This window comes from Sceloporus undulatus, chromosome 6 (genome assembly GCF_019175285.1).
Source record: "Sceloporus undulatus isolate JIND9_A2432 ecotype Alabama chromosome 6, SceUnd_v1.1, whole genome shotgun sequence".
In the NCBI taxonomy this organism is placed as follows: Eukaryota; Metazoa; Chordata; class Lepidosauria; order Squamata; family Phrynosomatidae; genus Sceloporus; species Sceloporus undulatus.
The window spans coordinates 157677360-157697959 of NC_056527.1; the positions used below are offsets into that span (position 1 = coordinate 157677360).

A 20600-nucleotide genomic window follows, 5' to 3' on the forward strand; every position below is an offset into this window, starting at 1 on the left:
CACGCAAACTGAGCCAATAAACACAAGTCACTGTGATATGCAGAAGGAGGTATTTCTGTGAAATAATGACCCAAGTCACTTTCCAGATGCTTTGGATTTCTGTACCCAGAAGCCACAGCCATCTTGATGGGGCAGACATTCTATGGATTAGAGTGTAACAGTCACTAGTAGCAAGGCCAGACTATATCCTCCTTTAGAAAATTATGAAATTTGACTACATGATTTGTCTCTGGAGTAACAAATCTCAATGTTTCTATTTTAATTCCTCATCCATCAACAGTACTACCCTCAAAGGCTTCAAAAATGTGTGGAACTTGTATTTATAGATGCTGCTGAGTCTTTGGGATACTTACTGGAAGCTGAGAATTTCACATCCCAAAACACAAACTGCTGATTTTCTCTGGCCATGTTTTATTTCTTTCTTTAAAACAGGGGAGCCAATGATACATAGTTTCCCAAAAAAACAAAACAAAACAGAAAGCCCAGGAGGCAAAACAAACTGTCTGAAGACCAAGATGCTACATGCTACATTTAACCTAATTATACTCATGCTTGCTTTGGGGATGAGACAAGGGCATCATTCAGTAAAAACATACAGTAAAAACAAAATGCCTGACCATATAGAACTTTTAACCTACAGCAATGTTGTACCTTAATTATTTCCATGCACACAACTAACATTACAGAAATTGGGCTTTTAAAAAAAATGAACACAATTAAGACTTCTAGGAGCATTTTATAATAAAACAATTCCTAATTTCTTTGTAGAGATCAAGCACCTCCAAATTGCAAATTCCTATACACAGTGAGTGCCTTACTTGAAGTGAAATCTCGTTTACAAAAACTCATATGGATCACCTCAGAATAAGGGGATGTTATTTCATCTCTGTTTCAGCTATGTAGGCAATAAACCATAGTGCTAACAAGAACTTTTATCTGTAAAGCAAGTTAAAAAAAATTGATTTTCTATCATTACAGAAAATATAATTTGCTAAAATAAATAAAAATGCTGCATATTAACATTTCCACTATAAAGAATGCATACCAGAATATTTATAAATATTGAATGATTTTCTCCATAATACCACCTACTACAATAATGCTGGCTAAATAGAAGTGCATTATGAAAAGCACTAAGGGTGGTTAATGTTTTGCCACATACTGCTGTTACCTTGAGGTAGATAACACATGCGTACCAAATTCTGCATTCATTTACAGTTGCTGCTGGTATCATGTGTCTAAGAAATGTGTACAGTATGAAAAAGTCTAAAATACCTATGAATGAAAAATGTCTCAGGGAAAAAAATAGATCTTTTCATGCAAGTATGTATAGTCTCACTGTGTAATTTTCAAGGCAAAATGCGTATTTTTCCTCTGCAAAGCATGAACTGTTTAAACTAAAGAGCGTTTCTACCTGGTTTAGTGCATTTTCTTGTTTTCTCCGGCAATTTGCATTGGTTTGCTCTGTTCTTTACCGCTGTGTGCAAATGACATGCCAGTTTTAAAAAAAAAATGTCATGTAAAGAAAGCAATTCTGGATTGTAAAAATAATGGTAAACAGGAAACTAAAGAAATCCATACCAAAGTTACATCATTTGATTTCAAGTAAAAAAAAAATTACTTACAATAAAAAAGAACACACATTTCATGAATACAAAAAAGAAATGTCTGCTGTTTAGTTTAGGTGTTTCAGAATGCTGCTGTATGTTTTATGAGGAATCTGAGGAGATGACTTCATAGCAGAAGGCGTTAGTGTGGCCTGTATTGATTTAAGTGGTGAGCCAACAGGGCTGTGAAACTGAGGAATACTTATAGCTTCGAGGTGCTTGTTAAAGAGAAATTCCCCGCTATTACTTAAAAAGTTTCCCTCTCTTTCTTTCTCCCCAGGTTTCCCATCTTCTACTGGCTCAGTTTCTAGCATTTCAGTGTCTTCCTTCTTGCTAAAAAACCTATCCAGGTAACTGGTATATGGATTCTCCTTCTCTATCTGCTCATCTTTCCTTACTTCACAACAAAACTGGTCTAGGAGGAAGCACTCCTCCCCACCACTTACAAGTTGGCTATCCCACGAAGTTTGGTACAGAGCTTCCAATTGGGCCAAATTAGCCATTCCTTTCTCTTGTTTCTCTCTGCTTACTGATTTTGCTATGCCTTTTGATTCTAGGTGGGACACTGAGCTATTCAAATCATTTAATTTATCAATATCAGTTGACTCGTGCTGCAAACTAAGCTCAATAGTTCCTGCTATAAATGAATCAAAGTCAAACCCTTGATTCTTCTCCTTTTCTGCAAGTTGCTGTGAGGCTTCCTCAAGAGCTATCTGAGCTTTCACCAATCCATTCCTTTCACATTTTGACTTGCCTTTTCTATCTGACTTCTCTTTAGTCTGCTCCTTCCAGTTAGAAAGATCTATTATAAGCTTGGGCTCATAGTAATGGTTCACTTCACTATCTCTCCAGACTAAATTATCTAGGTATGAAGAGGACCTCATTTTGTAATTACAAGTGTGGCTACATTCCAGATCACAATATTTGTTTTCATGGTGATCTGGATATTGCCAGCAAGGCTCAGTGGAGAAATGGGTATCAAAAGCTGGATCCTCTAGATACTTTTCACGATCACCATCCGAATATTTGCGAGGATCTACTTGTACTTCTTCCTCATCAGTCCCATCAGAAAGAGCCCTTGGATCACGCTGAACTTCATCAACTTCAAAGTTGTTATGAACAGGCCACTCATGGTCTGAAAACTGGCTGTCATGATATCTGCAATAATTAATAGCCTATGTTAGTAAATACTTGGCATCCACTTGCTTACACAGTGAAGAGTCAAGACAAACAAGAATTATAAAAGGGAAAATGCATTCAGGTTTAATAGTACTTCATTTAATTAGCAGATTCTCATACTTCTTAGAAAGCTTTAAATTGGGGGCCTTTCAGAGATGTTGTTGTGTGCCTTCAAGTCATTTCTGACTTATGGCAACCCTAAGGTTAACCTATCATGGGGTTTCCCTGGTAGATTTCTTCAGAAGGTGCTTGCCATTGCCATCCTCTGAGGCTGACAGTATGAACTGCCCAATGTCACCCAGTGGGTTTACATGACTAACCTGAGATTCTGCTCTCCAGATTCATAGTCCAACACTCAAACCATCACGCTGACTGCTCAGAGACAATAGGATGCAATTCCTTTCCACACAACCTGAGAAAGGACTGTATCTTCATTTCAGATGAACTGAGATCCCTGTGTCATATGTCATTTTAGCCTTAGCAAACAGAAATATGGCAATTCCCACAAGCATGTAAGACAAACAACCCCATAAGGAGCTGTTTCTGAATGCTGATGGATTTACTTTTAATCTATAGCCATTTTCAAATTATACATCTAGAGTATATATATAAATTAAAATGTTACAAATATCTGATGGCCTCATGTGAGCTTTTATAATTATGGGTTTCATGACTATTCAAGTCAGCTTTACAGGCAACTATGAAGTTTAAGTTTCTTACTTTAGGCTTCCCCAATGGAGCATTCTCATCTTGTTTTTAACAAAATCCAACATATTGGGCAGATGAGTACATTAACAAAGATGCTCATCCTCTACTTCAAAGCATTTAATTTTTCCAGTACATATCTACTAGTGCCAAGTACAAAAAGATGCTAATTATCCCATTGCAGAGCAGGTTGTTTAATACAAACAGAATTTTATGCCTTTATCTAAAATTATTTTAATTGAACCTAGTGAGAATAGGAATGGTATGAGTTCATGTTGAAAAAATAAGTGCACTGTACACAGACTAATCAGAGTAGGGAAAATTAGAATATAATCTGGTTTAAGAAAAATGAGAACTATTATGCTGTTCATCATAGAGATGCTTCTCCCAGCTCATGGCATTTTGCTTCTTGGTACATGAAAACATCAACTAGTATTTCTAATTAGTATAACATTACCAAAGAATGTATACAAAACTGTTTCAAAATTATTTACCTTTCCCAGTTATAGATGTGGCTGTGACTTTCATCCATGAGCAGAATATCATCTACCTCATCTTCAATGTGAAAAGGATGGCTTGAAATAGGCTCATCAGTTGGAAAGGAATAAATACTCATGTAAGGATGTGACAAAGCTTCTTCTGCTGTCAATCGATCCATGGGACTAAAGGTCAGTATTTGTTCCAGGAAGTCCAGTGCTAAAAGGAACAAAGCACATCAGTGATTTTTTTTTTAAAAAACCTTTCATTCCAGAAGGAGCAAAATTGTAGGGTATAACTTTGTGTGTCTTCAAGTCATTTCTGACTTATGGCAACCCAGTGATGGGGTTCACTTGGAAAGATTTATTCAGAGGAGGTTTGTCATTGCCTTCTTCTGAGGCTGAGCATATGACTTGCCCAAGATCACCCAATGGGATTCATGGCCAAGCAGGGAATTGAACCCAGTCTCTGGAATCATAGTCCAACACTCAAACCACTACACCACAGTGGCTCGTACAATAGCATATACAATACGAAAGATTAAAAAAAGAGACAAGTGTACTAATGTTGGTAGACAGTTTTCTTCTAATCAAACACTTATTATAAACAGCAATCAAACTGGTAGAAATGCAGGAAATAGGTAGCACAAATAGAAACCAGTAGGCAAGTGATTTTTCAGACCAATACAAGGAAGACCCTGTCTTGCCAAAGGCAATGGATCAGATGTCTTTTAAATTAATCTTAGTATGACACATGTAGAGTTTCTTAGAGGTTTAAGTCAAAACATCATGGCTGTGAAGCTAGGCTATATACTTTACAGAACTTCAGTCTTGTTTTAGAACAGTAAATTACTGTAATGAAAGGCAATAATACTTTTGTTGATTATATGCTTAGTGCATTTCTAACAGCTCTAACCACTAATAAATATCACTATCCACCAAAATGACAAAATTCTTCCCAAATAATGCATGCTGCATATACTCATGCGTAAGTTGATGTCACATATATGTCAAGGGCAGGCTTTGGGGCCAAAATTATGGATTTTGATTATGACTTATGGATATGTCAAGGCCAACGCTTAGGCGCATGTAAGAAAGGGCATAAAGGACGATGCCAAATAACTTACAAAATTCTGGCAAGCATAACTGTTTGTGCTCACCCTAAAGGCTGGATGGATGAGGAGGGAACTACAGTAAATGGTGGCTGTGTGATGTGTGGGAGATATGACCAGGAATGGATGAGGTTTAGAAAATGTGCACATGTCAAAAAGGATGTAAAGGCAAGAGTTAAAAAAAAAAGTAACTATCCCTCTCTCTGAGTAGTGAAAGGCAAGAGGTTAGTCTGTCCTGGGAGAACCTTTAAAAAGCACCACTCTACCCTCTTGGTGCTCCTTTGAGGTGAAGTGTCAAAGAGCTGCTGCTGGCCACTGTTTTCCCACCCAAACATTCAAAAAGGCCAGAAACAGCAACACAGTGTAAAGTAGAGGGGATCAGTGCTTCTTTTAGGTTCTCTTGGGACGGACTAAGCTCTCGCCTTTTGCCACTCTACTCAAAGAAGGGGATGATTCCTTTTATAAAATAAGAATTAAAGTACAGTACTTACAATAACCCACGGATAAGTCGACCTAGGTTTTTTGAGTCATTTTTTGACTAAAATTTCTAGACTTATACATGAATATATACAGTACTTCTTATATGGGTTTCTTTCATCTTAATTTATGAACTGTATGTTTTGAGTTTCCACAGAATACTGAGTTTCTGTTGCAACTCAGTGAATCGGATTCTTCAAAGGGATTAATTATTATTTCAGCAAGGCAAAACACTGAACATGAATTAAGAATTTAATATCATGGAATGCACAAACACAGTTAAACTCCACAATGCGCCATACAGGCTGCCCACTCCATATGTGGGCTTGCCATACGCAAACTTAAGCTTCCGTGCACAGCAGGCCCAGGGACCTAAGATGGTGTGCACTCCCGTGGAGTGCACAGCCATAGAAATCAACAGGACTTGAGGTCCCACGTCTTTTGCCATATGTGGTGGGGGAGTCTAGAATGGATCCCCTGTGTATACAAAGGGCCCACTGTACAAAGATATGGCTTGTTAAGTCTCTCCCCACCCCCATCCCAAAAAAATCTAGAAAGCAGGAGTGGGCAACTGTGGTGAGTTCAGGAACCATTTTTTTGCCACTGGGACTATCTGAATCAAAACTTAAGACAACGTGGAAAAAATGACAAAAAGTTGAAACTCCTCTGGAAATGGCAGCCTAAGAAGTCTGGAAGGGTCAGTGACCACAAAAAGTATTGAGTGTCACATGCTGCCCCAAGACCCCACCACATGTAACACATCATATAGTGCACTGTAACAGACTTAAAAGTTCATGTTAAGCTTGCCAATACGTTCATAACCAAATGTAGATGAACAATAAGAATCAGAAAGAAAGGCAATGTTACCTTCAGGGCTAATGCCTGGGAGGAGCTGAGTTAAAGGTTTGTGTGGCTCAGTCATATCATTTTTAATGTAAACTGGGATTACGTTAAGAAGTTCCTGACGATCTTCCTCATGCACAACAGGAATTGATTCTAAAATAAGCTGCATTTGTTCAAGTTCATGTGCACCTAAAAGTTAAGACAAAAAGCACAAGTCAGTTGTGTACTGTTGATACATAAACAGTATAGACATTTCTTATAATATCATATCATCATCTACCTAACAGCACTAATATCTATGAATGGATTAAAAACATTCAATACTGTATTTTTATTTTAGTAAGCACTTTAGAAAGGCAAATGGAGGTCTCTCCTGGCACTAGTAATACAGAGTATTAATATTACTGCAATGGTCATATACATAAAATGACAGGTTTGTACCTGCCAATTTCCACCAACCTGCAAAGAGGGTTTTCCCTGTCAGCATTTCAGCAAAGATGCAACCTGCAGCCCACATATCAATGGCTTTAGTATAGTTGTTGGGTGAAAGCAAGAGGCGAGGTGATCTGTACCATTTAGTTACCAATCCTTCGGAAAGATGGCCCTATAGAGAGAAAATTTACTGTAATTTAACACAACCTATATAGAATCATAGAGTTGGAAGAGACTGCAAGGGCCATCCAGTCCAACCCCATTCTGCCATGCAGGAAATCTAAATCAAAGCATTCCCAACAGATGGCCATCCAGCCTCTGTTTAAAGACCTCCAAGGAAGGAGACTCCATTACACTCCAAGGGAGTGTGTTCCACTGTCGAACAGCCCTTATAGAGTTATATCATTTTATTATCACCACTGCAAAGTATGCTAGGCTGACAGCCACTGAATCTTTTGAAATCAACAATGAGCCTAAAGAGGTATTTAAACCTAAATCTATTTACCTAAATATGAGCCTTCATGCCAGTAATGTTATATCTCTGTGCTGTAAGCAATGCTCATAGTTACTTCTTAATTCTACTTTTTCTATCACACAAATAATTTTACACAACAGGTAACTTATGAAATGCAGCAGCAGCACCTTTCAAGACTGTCAGTCTCTATAGCAGTCCTGAGATGTGGCTGAGATAGAAACCAACAAGTCAAACCTGGCTATATTTGTGATAGGATTGTCCAAGCCAGAATAAGCTAACCAAGTTATTTGGCTTTAAGATAAAGATGCAAGTTCTGTTGGCCAATTTTATGAAGACCAAGGAATCTTTCATCACTCTAATTTTACTAACAGTTAAATATCGCAACAAAAATATGTGTTTTTAGCTGTAAGGATATACCTAAAGTATTAACATAACTATGTATTAGATAGGTACACTTGTCAGGGAGCTGTGATAGGCTGCAGCTCCCTATTGAGTATACATTATGATAAGCCTGTATCTTTCTAAAATGACTCATTCTCAAAGAAAAACATCATGCATGTCATCACATACCTTATGGGAATAATGAGGATCCATGATCCGTGCAAGGCCAAAGTCACCAATTTTCAGCACCAAGTCTTCAGTATTAATGAACAAGTTAGCTGGTTTGAGATCTCTGTGCAGAACGTTTGCAGAGTGTATATACTTGAGCCCACGTAGCAGCTGGTACATGAAGAGCCTGGCATGTTCTTCAGGTAAGGGCCCCTGCTCCACCAGGTTAGCCAGATCTGTCTCCATATACTCTTGGACAATGTAAACACAGTTCAGTTCTGTAAGAGAGCCTACATCATCTGCCAATTGACTCCCATTGGGACCAAGGATTTCAAACACTTTGACAATGTTATCATGGTCAAGTCTTCTAATAATTTTGATCTCACGCAGAGCATGTTTAACACTCTGAGGATCTGTAAGGACAATTTTCTTGACAGCGACTCTTTTGTCACAATCGTTATCGACAGCAGAAAAAACTAAGCCGTTGCCACCACAGCCTAGAGGTTTCAAGTCCATATACCGAGAACCTACATCAAAACCATGAATGTTCATGAGGCTTTCAAACTTCTCTGCCATTTTGAAATGGTGTTCTCTTTTTTCCTCTTAAAACTACCAAGCTTCTGTAAGAATATAGAGATGCTTCCACTGGTATATGGAGGAACTTGCACAAAAGGAGAAGAAAAGCTTCAGGTTGACCGTGTGATGGTTTCTCGACACTCTCGTTGCATCGTTCGCCAGACAGGCCTTGTTGTATCCCCTTTAGACTTAAAACTTACTTGCTACAAATCAAGTTGAGCAAAGACAGAGAGGTTGCAGCATTCATAGTTCAAGAAAGGTGCAGCATATCCGCAGACATTAAAAGGAAATACAAGTAGATCAAACGGAATGAAGTGAAAAATGCACTCCGCTTTACTGTGCTGAACTGGTTAACATTTAACAAAAATGTGAATAAATATGCATGTAGTAGGTTTCTATTAACATCCTCCTCACAGTGCAGATACATTCAGTGTTGGACTGGTCCTGAGCAGCTTCATTCTATGGTGTTAAGTAAGCACTTTTTTCCTCTTCTTGCTGTTTTCTTTTGTTTACAGTATAGTTTGCCAAGGAAGAGGCAGCTCTTGGTTTACAAAAGACGCTGTTAGTTAATGATCAGGTGGCTCAAGCTCACCACAATCACAGTCAAAGCTACCATCCATCTTTTTATGTATAAACCTGAAGAGAAAGAGAGAGAGAGAGAGAAAACCACAATATGTCAGTACTTCAAAATTGCATTACAAACAAATGGGGCTCTGTGGGGCCTTCTTAGCACATCTGAATATAAACAAAAACAATGCAGAGAAGTAATAATAATAATAATAATTTGTTTTATTTATATACCGCTATTCCAAAGATCATAGCGGTGAACAGCAAGTAAGCTAATTAGCAAGTAAGCAAGTAAGTAGGCATTATGATTCTTTAAACAGGCTGGAGAAACCAGATGTGATGTTGATCCTCTTCTAAGCAAGCTATTTTTGGTTAATCATGTATACAATTTGAGAAAGGCTCAAGTATGCATCTGTATGAACAAGCAGAATTTTATACTGAGCTGCCTGGTGAAGGCTTAGTTATTGAGGCCTTATACCTGCCTGATTTTTAAAAAGAAAGTTCATGGAACTAATCCAGCTATTTGAGAAGAACAAATTGACTAAGCATCTCCCACTTGAAAGAAACTTGCTCCTCACTGGAGAACTACTTCCTAAGAAGCTGGAGGACACTGGCTGTATGTAAATTTCAATGCAGAAGACTTAAAGAGGATAATAAAAAGGCACAATTTTCAAGTCATTCATCCATGAACTTACTATGGAGGAAAACTCTACACCGCTCATGATATCTATCACAAAACTGCTATGTTATCGGTAAACTTGAAAGTAATTTATTAATGTAAGTGAGCAGAGATGAAACACAAATTTGATAGTACAGTTCTTATTTGGGAAGAAGGGATTTCTTAGAAGCATTGTTGTGGATATCAACAACACTGAATCATTACTTTGCTAATTGTTTGCAAAAACTTTGAGCATTGTCCAACCGTGGGCTATCTAGATGTATTGTTATTTGCTATCACAAGTAAATTAACTATTTGCTATCACAAGTAAATTAACCAGCTAAGGAGCTCCACATACCAGCTGAAAATAAAGTTTTCAGATGGTCTTCTGCTTGGTCTCTCTCCCAAGCAAAATTGAATAGATTATGACCTCAACTGATGAAGTCACTTCTTATGGAGATGACATTATTTTGAAAAGTCATAAATTACATTACAGTATTATCTGGCTTGTTGGCTATTCCGGTTAGTCTTGGTGAAGTCTGTGGCCCACAAGATGACTTTAAATACATTTGTGGATATCAAACAAGTGGAAGAAATGTATTTGTTCTGTTATCCAACAACAGGGACTGCTTTGAGGCCAACAGAAAAGTAACCTTCACTAAAGCAATACATAATTTCCAGCATGAAAATTACTGCAACTAAGCCATTCCTGAAAGGGAAGGCAAATTTTGATACTGTTCATAAGAAAAAGGAAGGAGCCTGTAGCTTACAACCCAAACAGGTTGGTAGTTCTTGCCTGTTTTCTAATGTAGATCAGCAATCACTACTATCACTGGCTTGTAGTTGCACAGCACTACTATTTCATTAAGCTGAACATGTAGCAAGACCTCATGTCCAAGCCACCCTACAGTTGACACCCAACACTCCCTCCTTATTTGTTCTCATCACAGCCAATTAAGCAGTTAACACTGTAGACTCAAAGCTAGTTTTCTTTCAAGTCACGATTTAAATTTAAACTATTAAGCACAGAATGGTGCTTTGAGAGAAAACCACAGGGCATAAAGTTAAAACATCACTCCATTTGAGTCACCACTGATTGCTTCAGAACAGAAAAATGTGGCATTAAAATACTGTGCATTAAGCACTTTTCTGCCTGCCCATATTACCACCCCCCAAAAAGACAACATAAAAAGTTACTTCCAGCAGAGATCTTCCTTATGCAAGCAGATACTCAAACTTGCTAAAAGGTTATTATACACCAGTCATTCTGTGCCACGGTTTCAGTCAGTTCTGTGTCATTGAGCTGGAGCATGTCCAGAAGAGAGTGACCAAAATAGTGAAAGGTATGGAAACCATGCACTAGGAGAAGCAGCTTCCTCAGGTATGTTTGGCCTGAGGAAACGAAGGTTAAGAGGGGATATGATAGCCCTATTTAAAAATGTGAAAGGATGTCATATTGAAGATGGAGCAAGCTTGTTTTCTGCTGCTCCAGAGACTAGGACATGGAGCAATGGATTCAAGCTGCAAGAAAAGAGATTCCACTACAACATTAGGAAGAACTTCCTGACAGCAAGAGCTGTTTGACAGTGGAATAAACCGCCTTGGAAAGCAGTGGAGTCTCCTTCTTTGGAGATTTTTGAACAGAGGATGGGTGGCCATCTGTCAAGAGTGAGTTGATTGTGTTGGACTGGATGGCCCTTAGGCTCTCTTCCAACTCTATAATTCTATGAATATAAGAATCTAAGTTTTAAGGTCAGTCCCAGCACAATTTGAAAGGGACTGGGAAATAAATGAATAATTTTCCTAGTCTTTTATCATTCTTGCTTCATTTACATCTACAACAACTATTACATTATGTCTTTTAGTAACACCTTTGAGTCTAACCGGGAAAAAGAATAAAATAGGAACTTTGTGATTAAGTGAGAAAAAGAAATTACTAGCATAAACTAGTAAGCATGCATAAGATGAGAACTTCACCGACAGGCTGAAAGTTCCTACTCCTTTATGACCAAGAGGAACTGAAATCTGAATCTTTCAAGTTGTTGTGTGTCTTCAAGTCTTTCTGACTTATGACAACCGTAAGGCAAACCTATTATGAGGTTTTCCTGGCAAGTTTTTCAGGGGGGGCTTGTCATTGGCTTCCTCTGAGGCTGAGAGAGTGTGCCTTCCCAAGGTTACCCAGAGGTTTCCATGCCTGAAGTAACATCTGTACTTATACTAGATCTGCAGACACATTAAATTTGGCTGCTGTACTTCCTCCAACAAAAGTCTTTTTATTCAGGGAGGTCTTTGGCATGGAAGCTAGTCTGTTGTTGAAGGGAGTTTAACTGCTTGGGTGCTGGCTCTTTATCTTATTAACTTACTGGCTTTTACATTATGTGCCATCAGAACCTTCTTTTTAAGTTTGCATTTTACTACTGTTAGCCACCCTGAACACCATTTTGGAAGAAAATTAATTATGCATTTAATAAATGAATAATGTAACAAAGACAAACAAGAAATCCTAACTATGGCCTGATATAGACAGGCCAAAATAAAGCTGCTTCAAGTCACTGAAGTCACACCAAAGCCACGCTCCAGTCCTATGGATGGAGTGCATCTTTGGTGCAGCTTCCAGACTCTTAGGATGCATGCATCATTGAAACCCCATACCTCCAAAGTGACCTGAAGCAGCTTTATTTTGGCCTGTCTGTATAGGGCTTATGTTTCCCCTCCCAATCAGTGTTATGGTATCTCATTTTATTTTATGGATCGTTTTGTTTTTATTTTCGTTGTCATTACATCACGTAATTCTCAGAGACCCACAACAGTCTTCCAACTTTATTAAACAACTATCAGTTACACAGAAGATACTGTAATGTTTACTCAGCCTCTGAATATGCATGGCCATCTGTCAGGGATGCTTTGATTGAGAGTTCCTGCATGGCAGAATGGGTTTGGACTGGATGGCTCTTCTTGGGGTCTATTCCAACTTCATGATTCTATGAAACATATTCCTCTGAAACAGTCATGCTTTTTGAAAGAGATTATTCCAGTCTACATTTTACATGTCACCTTACACCAGGGGTAGGCAACCTGCGGCCCGCGGGCTGGATGCGGCCCGGCGAGGTCTTGGGACCGGCCCCAGCCCGGTCCTGCCGCCGATTGCCGCCGGGGCCTTTGGCCTCTCGCGCACAGGGGCAATTGTCTATAGAAGCCTCAGAAACATGCATTTATATTAACATATTTTTAAAAATCAGCAAATTTTTTCACGTGTCCTCCACTTTTTTTAAAAAAAAAGTGTCCACCATCTGAAAATTTTGTCCTACATTTGTCCCGGTTTATTTATTTAATTTTAAAAAATATATTTATTTTTTAGCTTCGGCCCCCCCAGTTGTCTGAGGGACAGCAACCTGGCCCCCGGCTCAAAAAGGTTGCCTACCCCTGCCTTACACATTGCTGGTTGCCACTGTGCATTATGTTGTTTGGAGCAATTACAGGGTAAGAGCATCCACTAAAACTAGCATTGTTACTTTACCAAAATAAGAACTCTTATTTCTGTCAAGACTCCATTGAGAGTTAAAAGAAAGCTGTTATACAACCTAGTATAAACCCAAGCCCCATCTGTGCAACTAAGAGTGCTTATGTGGATTAAAAAAACCCCAGCCACGTTGCAAGCAGTAGGCAGTGAGTCATCGCAAGAACTCCTGAAACGGCAGCTTTCTTCTCAAACCTCCCACCTAGTCACCACACATTCTGAATGAAGGCCAAGGTATTGTTATTGTGCAGGGCTAAATCTAACTAAAGATGTACATAAGACAATTTCACACCCTAAGAGATTAGCAGATGTTGTTAATATTAAACTAGTTCCCAAAGAAATGTATGTGGTTTAAGCTTTATCTAGAGTTGCCTTCCATAGAGACATTGCTTTTACAAGAATGCTTGGAGGAAGGCTTTCCACTCAAGCCCCTATGCCCACAGAAACACATCATATCATAAACAAGTAGATGGGAGTATATGATAGAAACTACTATTACCTAGCTTCCATCAGCAATGGAAGAAGTGTCCCTTTAATATTTGTAAGCTAGAACTATTTTGTGTGTATTCCATCAACACATATTTTGTGGCAATGAACCTAGATTGAGGGCAAGTGACTTGAGCCATACCAAGCTGCCTCCGCCATCACCACTAAGCCTTGCTACTTAACTGCACCCATCTTCTCAAAGAGATTAATGACCACTTAGAATAACCAATTTAAGCTGCTTTTCTTACATGAAGGATATAACACTATGCATATACTTCCTTGACAAAATGACATAGGCACCAGGCAGGGAAGTCATGGCCCTTTACCAGTATAATGTAATGTAAATGCAAGATAGAAAGGCATCTTTTCAGAGATACCTCCTCCTTAAGCAACCTCAGGAAGGGATCTCCAACAATCTTTCTGTCCCAGCCTCTTTGATTCTTGCCAAGACAGAATCTTCTCCACTGTCTTAACACGCAATAATGCTGGCTCTGCAGTAGCAAGGCCTGGTGTTTCAGCAAACTGCTGCTGAAAAATACACAGCAAAACCAAAACAGAACTAGCTTCTGATGTTTTTCAGCCTGCTTGGGGGAGTCTTAAAAAGCCACTTAGCCTCTTTTAAGCCCATGGGTCCCTGAGGTTGCATTGCTTTTCACACCCCAAACAAGAGTTTTCCTGGGGCAGTTTTCAGAGTGGAGAGGAGGCATGTGTAAAGGAGAAATCAGCTCCTCTGCTTGCTTTACATTAAGAAGAAGAAAATTACCCCCCCCCCCTTTTCCCAAAATCGGATCCTTCTGTAACTGGACACAAATACTGCAGCTGCTGCTGCTTTTAAGAGCGCCATGTGAGAGAATGGAAGCCAGGAAATGAATGAAGACTGCCCTAAAGGCGAGAGGGAAGCCGCAGAGACATGAGAGGGGTTACGGAGGGACACGCCGTATTTCACAAGCCATACCTCTCTCTCTCTCTCTCCCCTCCAAAAACTTCCACATCTTTACTTTGGATTAAGAAATCCCTGAACGCGTCACTGTCTAAAAGGCCACTCCACCCAGTTAAGGAAGAGTATGCCAGCCCCACGCGGGTTTACTCAGAACAAAAGAACCTACCAGGGTTCAGTTCTCAGCTCAGCCATGAAACCCACTGGGCAACCTTGGGCAAGTCACACTCTCTCAGCCTCGGGGGAAAGCAATGGCAAACGTCCCCCAGAGACACTTGCCAAGGGAACCCCATGACAGGGGTTGCCGCAGGGTTGCCATTAAGTTGGCAGCGACTTGGAAGGCACACAACAAAAATATATGTGTGTATGTATATATGTATGTGTGTGTATGTATAAATGTTCTAGGCTTGAGAGAAAGGCAATAGCAACCCTGCTCTGAACCAATCTTGCCAAGGAAACCCCATAATAAGGTTGTCATAAGTTATAAAGGACTTGAAAGCACACAATGGTGTGTATGTATGTATGTGTATATATCTATATACACTCTGTGTTTGAGGGGACAGCCATGGCAAAGCCCCTCTGATGACACTTGCCAAGAAAACCCCATAATAAGGCCCCAAAGGACTTGAAAGCACACAATCTTTATCTGTGTGTATATATATATGTTTGTGTGTATGTGTACACACTCTATGTTTGAAGGGATGGCTGTGGCAAACCTCCTTTGAAGAAACCTGCCAAGAAAACCCCATGAGAGTCTGCCCTAGGATCCCCTTAAGGGCAAGCCATTCTCTCAATGGTAAGTCCCCCTTAGGGTTGCCATCAGTCACACTCTCTCAGCCTCAGACGGCTGTGGCAAAAAGCCTGCCATGAAAACCCCAGGAGAGTCTGCCTTAGGATCCCCATAAGGGCCAGCCACTCTCTCTCAGCCTCAGAGGAAGGCAAGGGCAAACCCCCTCATTAGAAACCTGCCAGGGAACCCCCTTCGTGGCCCTCAGGGCAGCCTCAGAGGAGGGCCACCGGGAGGAACCTCGCCCCAGGAACGGGGCCTCCCTGAATCGGAGGCCCCAAAAGCCCAGGCCTGGCCACGCGCTCCAACGACAACCACGGCCTCCCTTGCGCCCACCTTCCCTCCTTCCTCGGCCGGGTCCGCACTGCGGAAGGCCTCGCCTCCTCCTGGCCTCAGGAGGAGCCAGAGAGGGGCTGCTTGGCCAGGCGAGAGAACAAAGCGCCTTTGTGCAGCGGAGCCCGGGAGGCCGAGGCCGCCGCCGCCGCCGCCTCACTGCCATATATAGGCCTCCATCGCAGTGCTATGCTACTCACTGGGCTGCTCATGAGGGAGAAGGAGGGAAAGACCAGGAGGACGTCGTTGACGACGGAGGCCGCGGCAACGGCGGCGTCGAACCGTCTCCCTCGGCGGCTACTGCCATGTAACCCGGCTGCGAGGGAGACGACGAGAAAGACTAGGAGAAAGGGGCGGGGACAAGGCCGGAGGGAGGAGGGGAATAAGGAAGACACGCCCACTGGATGGAAAGAGGGAGGAGCCGCCGCCGCTGAGGGAAGCCACGCCCCCTCCTGAGGGAGACGTGGCGGTTGAGGTCAAGGCGGGAACTAAGGGCGCACGGGGTTTCCCACCCTGCCTAGTCGTCGTCGTGACTCTCTGAGGGGAATAGGGCGCGCGGGGGAAATGGCGGCGCGTGACGTGTTTAAACAAAACAGCACAGTTTTAAAAACACACACAAACACATACACACGCTAAATGTTAAAATTCAACGATACAGACGTGTAGTATAGCTTTCTTTTGGGTCCAAAACGCACCGCAGAAATAAATAATCCACTCTGAGACCGCGTTAACTGCCCCCCCGCCGGCTCAGTACTAAGGAATCCTGGGAACTGTAGTTCATTGTGGCACCACAAGCTCTCTCGACAGAGAAGGCTAAATGTCTCACAAAACTACAGTTCCCAGAACCCAATAGCACTGAAGCAGTGTGTTTTGGGCTGTGAACATAGGTCTACTTCCTCAGATGCATTACAGCCCACAAAAGAGTATTCATCTGAAGAAGAAGACTGTAGTCTAGGAAAGCTGATGTTGCCAACTTTTTTATTTCAGTTAGTCTCAAAGGTGCTACAGGATCTCTCTACATACAGTACTAAATGTTGTTTTCTTGGCAAGTTTCCTTCAGAAGGGGTTTGCCATTGCCATCCTCTGAGGCTGAGAGAGTGTGACTTCTTGCCCAAGGTCGACCACTGGGTTTCATGGCCAAGCTGGGAACTGAACCCTGGTCTCCAGTGTCGCGGTCCAACACTCAAACCACTACACCTCGCTGTCTCCTGATACACTAAATACACAAGTTAAAAATACAGTTAAAACTTGTGTTTTTATCCCGCGTCTTTCAATAGTTAAAGCACTGGAAGGATATTTAGAACAAAATAAAGCATTACACCCCCATCCCCTCATCTGTCATCACCAAATGCTGCCTCAAATAGTCACACAAATATAAATAAACTATTTGCGAAAAAGACAATCCAAATTTAAACATACACACAGATTTAAAAAACCAGGAGTATTTTATTTGCTTTAAACCAACTCTGGGCCTGTCCAGACAGGGCAAAATAAAGCTGTTTCGGGTCACTTTGGAGGTATGCTGTTTAAATGATGCACGTGTCCTAAGAGTCCAGAAGCCACGCCAAAGCCATGCTCCACTCCTAAGGACTGGAGCGCTGCTTTGGGGCAGCTTTGGGCCTCTTAAGATGCGTATCTCAAACAATACTTCCAAAGTGACCCGAAACAGCTTTATTTTGGCCTGTCTGTTCGGGCCATTCATCGCCCTTCTAAAAGCTATGAGTGTATTTCCCCGTCCTTTTTTGATGCATCTTTAGGAAAATTAAGACACAAGACCAGCCCTAACATTAGGCAAAGCCAGTTGTCTAATGGGGCAAAATGCTTGGACAGAAGAAGCTGTAGTGTGGTGTTGTGATGATATGCATGCAGTTTGCATCATCATGCATCCTGCCCAGGAAAGTGGACTTTCAGACTTCAACTCCTGAACTCCTTAGTGCTCAGTAGATTCTGGGAGATACAGTCCATTTCTGAGCACAATTTAAAGTGCTATTAAGCCCTATATGGCTTGAGCTATATTTGAAGGACCATATCTCCCTTTACAGGTTCATCAGCTCTCTAAGATCTTCTCAAGAGGCCTTTCTTTCTGTCCCACCACCTTCGCGGGCTCATTTAGTGGGAACAAGGGAGAAGGCCTTCTCAGAGGCTGCTTCCAGACTTTCCTAGTAGTCATCTCTTCTCATGTTGTGGCCAAAGTATGACAGCCTCAATGTAGTCATTTTGGCTTAAAAGGAAAGTTCAGATCTGATTTGCTCTTGTACCCATTTGGAAAGTGATGGGAAATAAAATGGCACGAACAATCCTCACTTTAGTGTTCAGTTGTATATTTTTGCATTTTAGGGTCTTGTCTAGTCCTTTCCTAGCTGCCCGTCCTATTTGTATTTTAACATGCTGTACCCTGCCTTGACCCTTGAAGAGAAGCAGGAAATTAATAATAATAATGATAATAATAATTCCTAGTCCTAGTCTTCTTCTGATTTCTTGACTGCAATTTCCATTCTGGTCAATGATATGGACAGTCTTTGACTTTTTCAATTTCCTCATCATTTATACTGAATTTGTAAATATCCTGCATGGTTATTATTTTATTTTTCTTAATTATCACAGTAGTAGGACAGAAAATGGGTTTCTTCAACAACTTACTAAAGCTTTTGAGCTATCCCTGTTGTAATGCAAAACACTGTGGGTCTTGAAGGGACAATTTAGTCCTGCTAGTTTTTTTTAAAAGGCTGGCTTCTAGTGGCAAGGAAAACTACTAGAACTGGTTTGTTAACATTGTTCAACTTGTGTGTAGTGAATGTCTTCAAACCATTTCGGACTTATGATGACCCTAAGGCAATTCTAAAGACACCAGATCCCTTCTGATCTTGGAAACTAAGCAGGGTCAGCCCCAGTTTGTACTTGGATGGGAGACCACCAACGAATACCAGGTGCTGTAGGCGCTATTTCAAAACAAGGAAATGGCAAAGCCACCCCTGAGTATTCCTTGCCTAAGAAAACCCCATGAAATTCATGGGAGCAACAGGCAACTTGAAGGCACATACACATGTGCACACACACAAGGCTTGGCAAGATTTATTCAGACGGGGTTTGCCATTGCCTTTTTCGGAGGCCGAGAGAGAGTGTGACTTATCCAAGGCCACCCAGTTGGATTCCATAGTGGAGCGAAGAGTCAAACCCTGGTTTTCCAGTGTCCTACTCAAACCACTATTATATTGTACAACATACCTGCCTGATTTTAAATTTTCCTTGGAGCATGGCCAAAGGACTCTCATGGTAAGTGGCCACGCTTCAGGCTTCACCACTACACTAGCATTAGAGAGATGCAGCAAATTTAGGGCCCGAACAGACAGGCCAAAATAAAGCTGCTTCGGGTCACTTTGGAGGTATGCAATTTAAATGATGCCTGTATCCTAAGAGGCAGGAAGATGCACCAAAGCCACGCTCCAGTCCTAAGGACTGGAGCACAGCTTTTGCACAGCTTCTGGTCTCTTAAGATGTGTTTGTCATTTAAACAGCATATCTCCAAAGTAACCTGAAGCAGCTTTATTTTGGCCTGTTTGTTCGGGCCCTATGTCATACTTTGTAATGCAGAACTGGGAAATGATTTTGTTATGCTTGGCAGTCACCCAAGTGATTAAACAATACTTAGAATGGAAAGAAGCAGGTTCAGGGACAGGCTTTTCTTGTGTTTCTAGCTGTATCTTGAAATATAGTTTTTCCATGTGACTCATATCTTCCATTTCTCCCATGGCATGTCTGTGTATCTGCTGACCCTGATGCTACTTTCCCTTTTCATTGCTTGCATTTACCAGGACCAGTCCACCAGCCACATGACTCTTTAGGCATCCGCCTTGTCTCTTTATGTTAACTATCTATCATTTATCAAAATATTAAATGCTTCTTTGTGGCCCAGTCCTAGGGTTACTCAGATCAAATGTAAGTCCAGCACAGTATGTTCTGTGGTGGCTTATTCCCATGGTTGTGGGGAGCAATATTTTCCACACATTAGCAGAAAAGATCACCCATCTGGGTTTGACCTATCTCAAAATGCTTGCTCGTAGCTTAACTCATTTCTAAATAATAATATTAACAACAATAATAATAATAATAATATAAATAATAAATGGGACAGGTGCTGCTATGATTGGGTTTTGAAAATGAGGAATGACAAATGTCCCATGATGTGTTTGTTTCCTAGCTGGATAAACATGTTTTTGCTGCTGTGGTTACTTCAACATCAGATTTTCCAGGTATCATCCCAGTTATGGCGATTTACAGGGATGTGTGGACTATAAAAATGTGACACCCAACTGTGCATTGCATAGATGTATGGATGAATAAACTGCTGATTAAACTTCATAAACTGCCCCTGCTTGTGAGGTTCAGATTTGGAATAAACAGTGCAAGATATCTGCAATTAACTTCATCCATCAAAACAAACCTTTCATCATTCAGTAACTGAGAGCAAATGAAAATATTTAGGTTCTGCAGTTTGCCAAGAAGGACTGGTGTTTTGCTGCAGCTCTTCAACTGAACTCATGATCAGAATTTCATTTGAATCTATTATGTTCTAAGGTATCTCTGTGTTTGGGGTGCAGCTAAGGTCAGGATACAGCAGGGAGGGAAGGGGGAACCTCCAGCACGCAAGTCTAAGTTCATGGAGGATCTGGAGGAAATTCTTCTTCTTCCACAAGGCTCCAGCCCCTACATTGGGGGAACCCACTCTGAACCACCTCTCCCTGTTCACTCTCCAGGCAAATTTCAATGTTATCTATAGCTAGCCAGCCAGCTGTTTTCCCCCGTGGGGAAAGGTGAACAATGGTATCCTAATCCAAGTCTCAGAACAGACATGTTGCATGAGGTGTTGCACTCTTTAGTGTTATC

The 20600-nt window shown here is 41.0% G+C and overlaps 1 protein-coding gene across 2 annotated transcripts in view; it reads right to left on the reverse strand.

The window, feature by feature from the left end:
* Positions 1-391: 391 nt before the first annotated feature.
* MAPK6 (mitogen-activated protein kinase 6) overlaps positions 392-20600 on the reverse strand; it is a 31449-nt gene continuing 11240 nt past the window's right edge. Inside the window, exons 1-6 of one of the 2 annotated variants that reach the window (XM_042475046.1) lie at positions 15917-16071; positions 7877-9067; positions 6859-7003; positions 6424-6588; positions 3986-4187; positions 392-2765 (exon numbers count right to left, since the gene is read on the reverse strand). In XM_042475046.1, coding sequence (XP_042330980.1) covers positions 1676-2765; positions 3986-4187; positions 6424-6588; positions 6859-7003; positions 7877-8431 — 2157 coding nt within the window. In that variant the 5' untranslated portion in view covers positions 8432-9067; positions 15917-16071 and the 3' untranslated portion in view covers positions 392-1675. Of the gene's footprint in view, positions 2766-3985; positions 4188-6423; positions 6589-6858; positions 7004-7876; positions 9068-15916; positions 16072-20600 lie in introns of those variants that run through there. The other variant, XM_042475047.1, reaches the window with a different exon arrangement.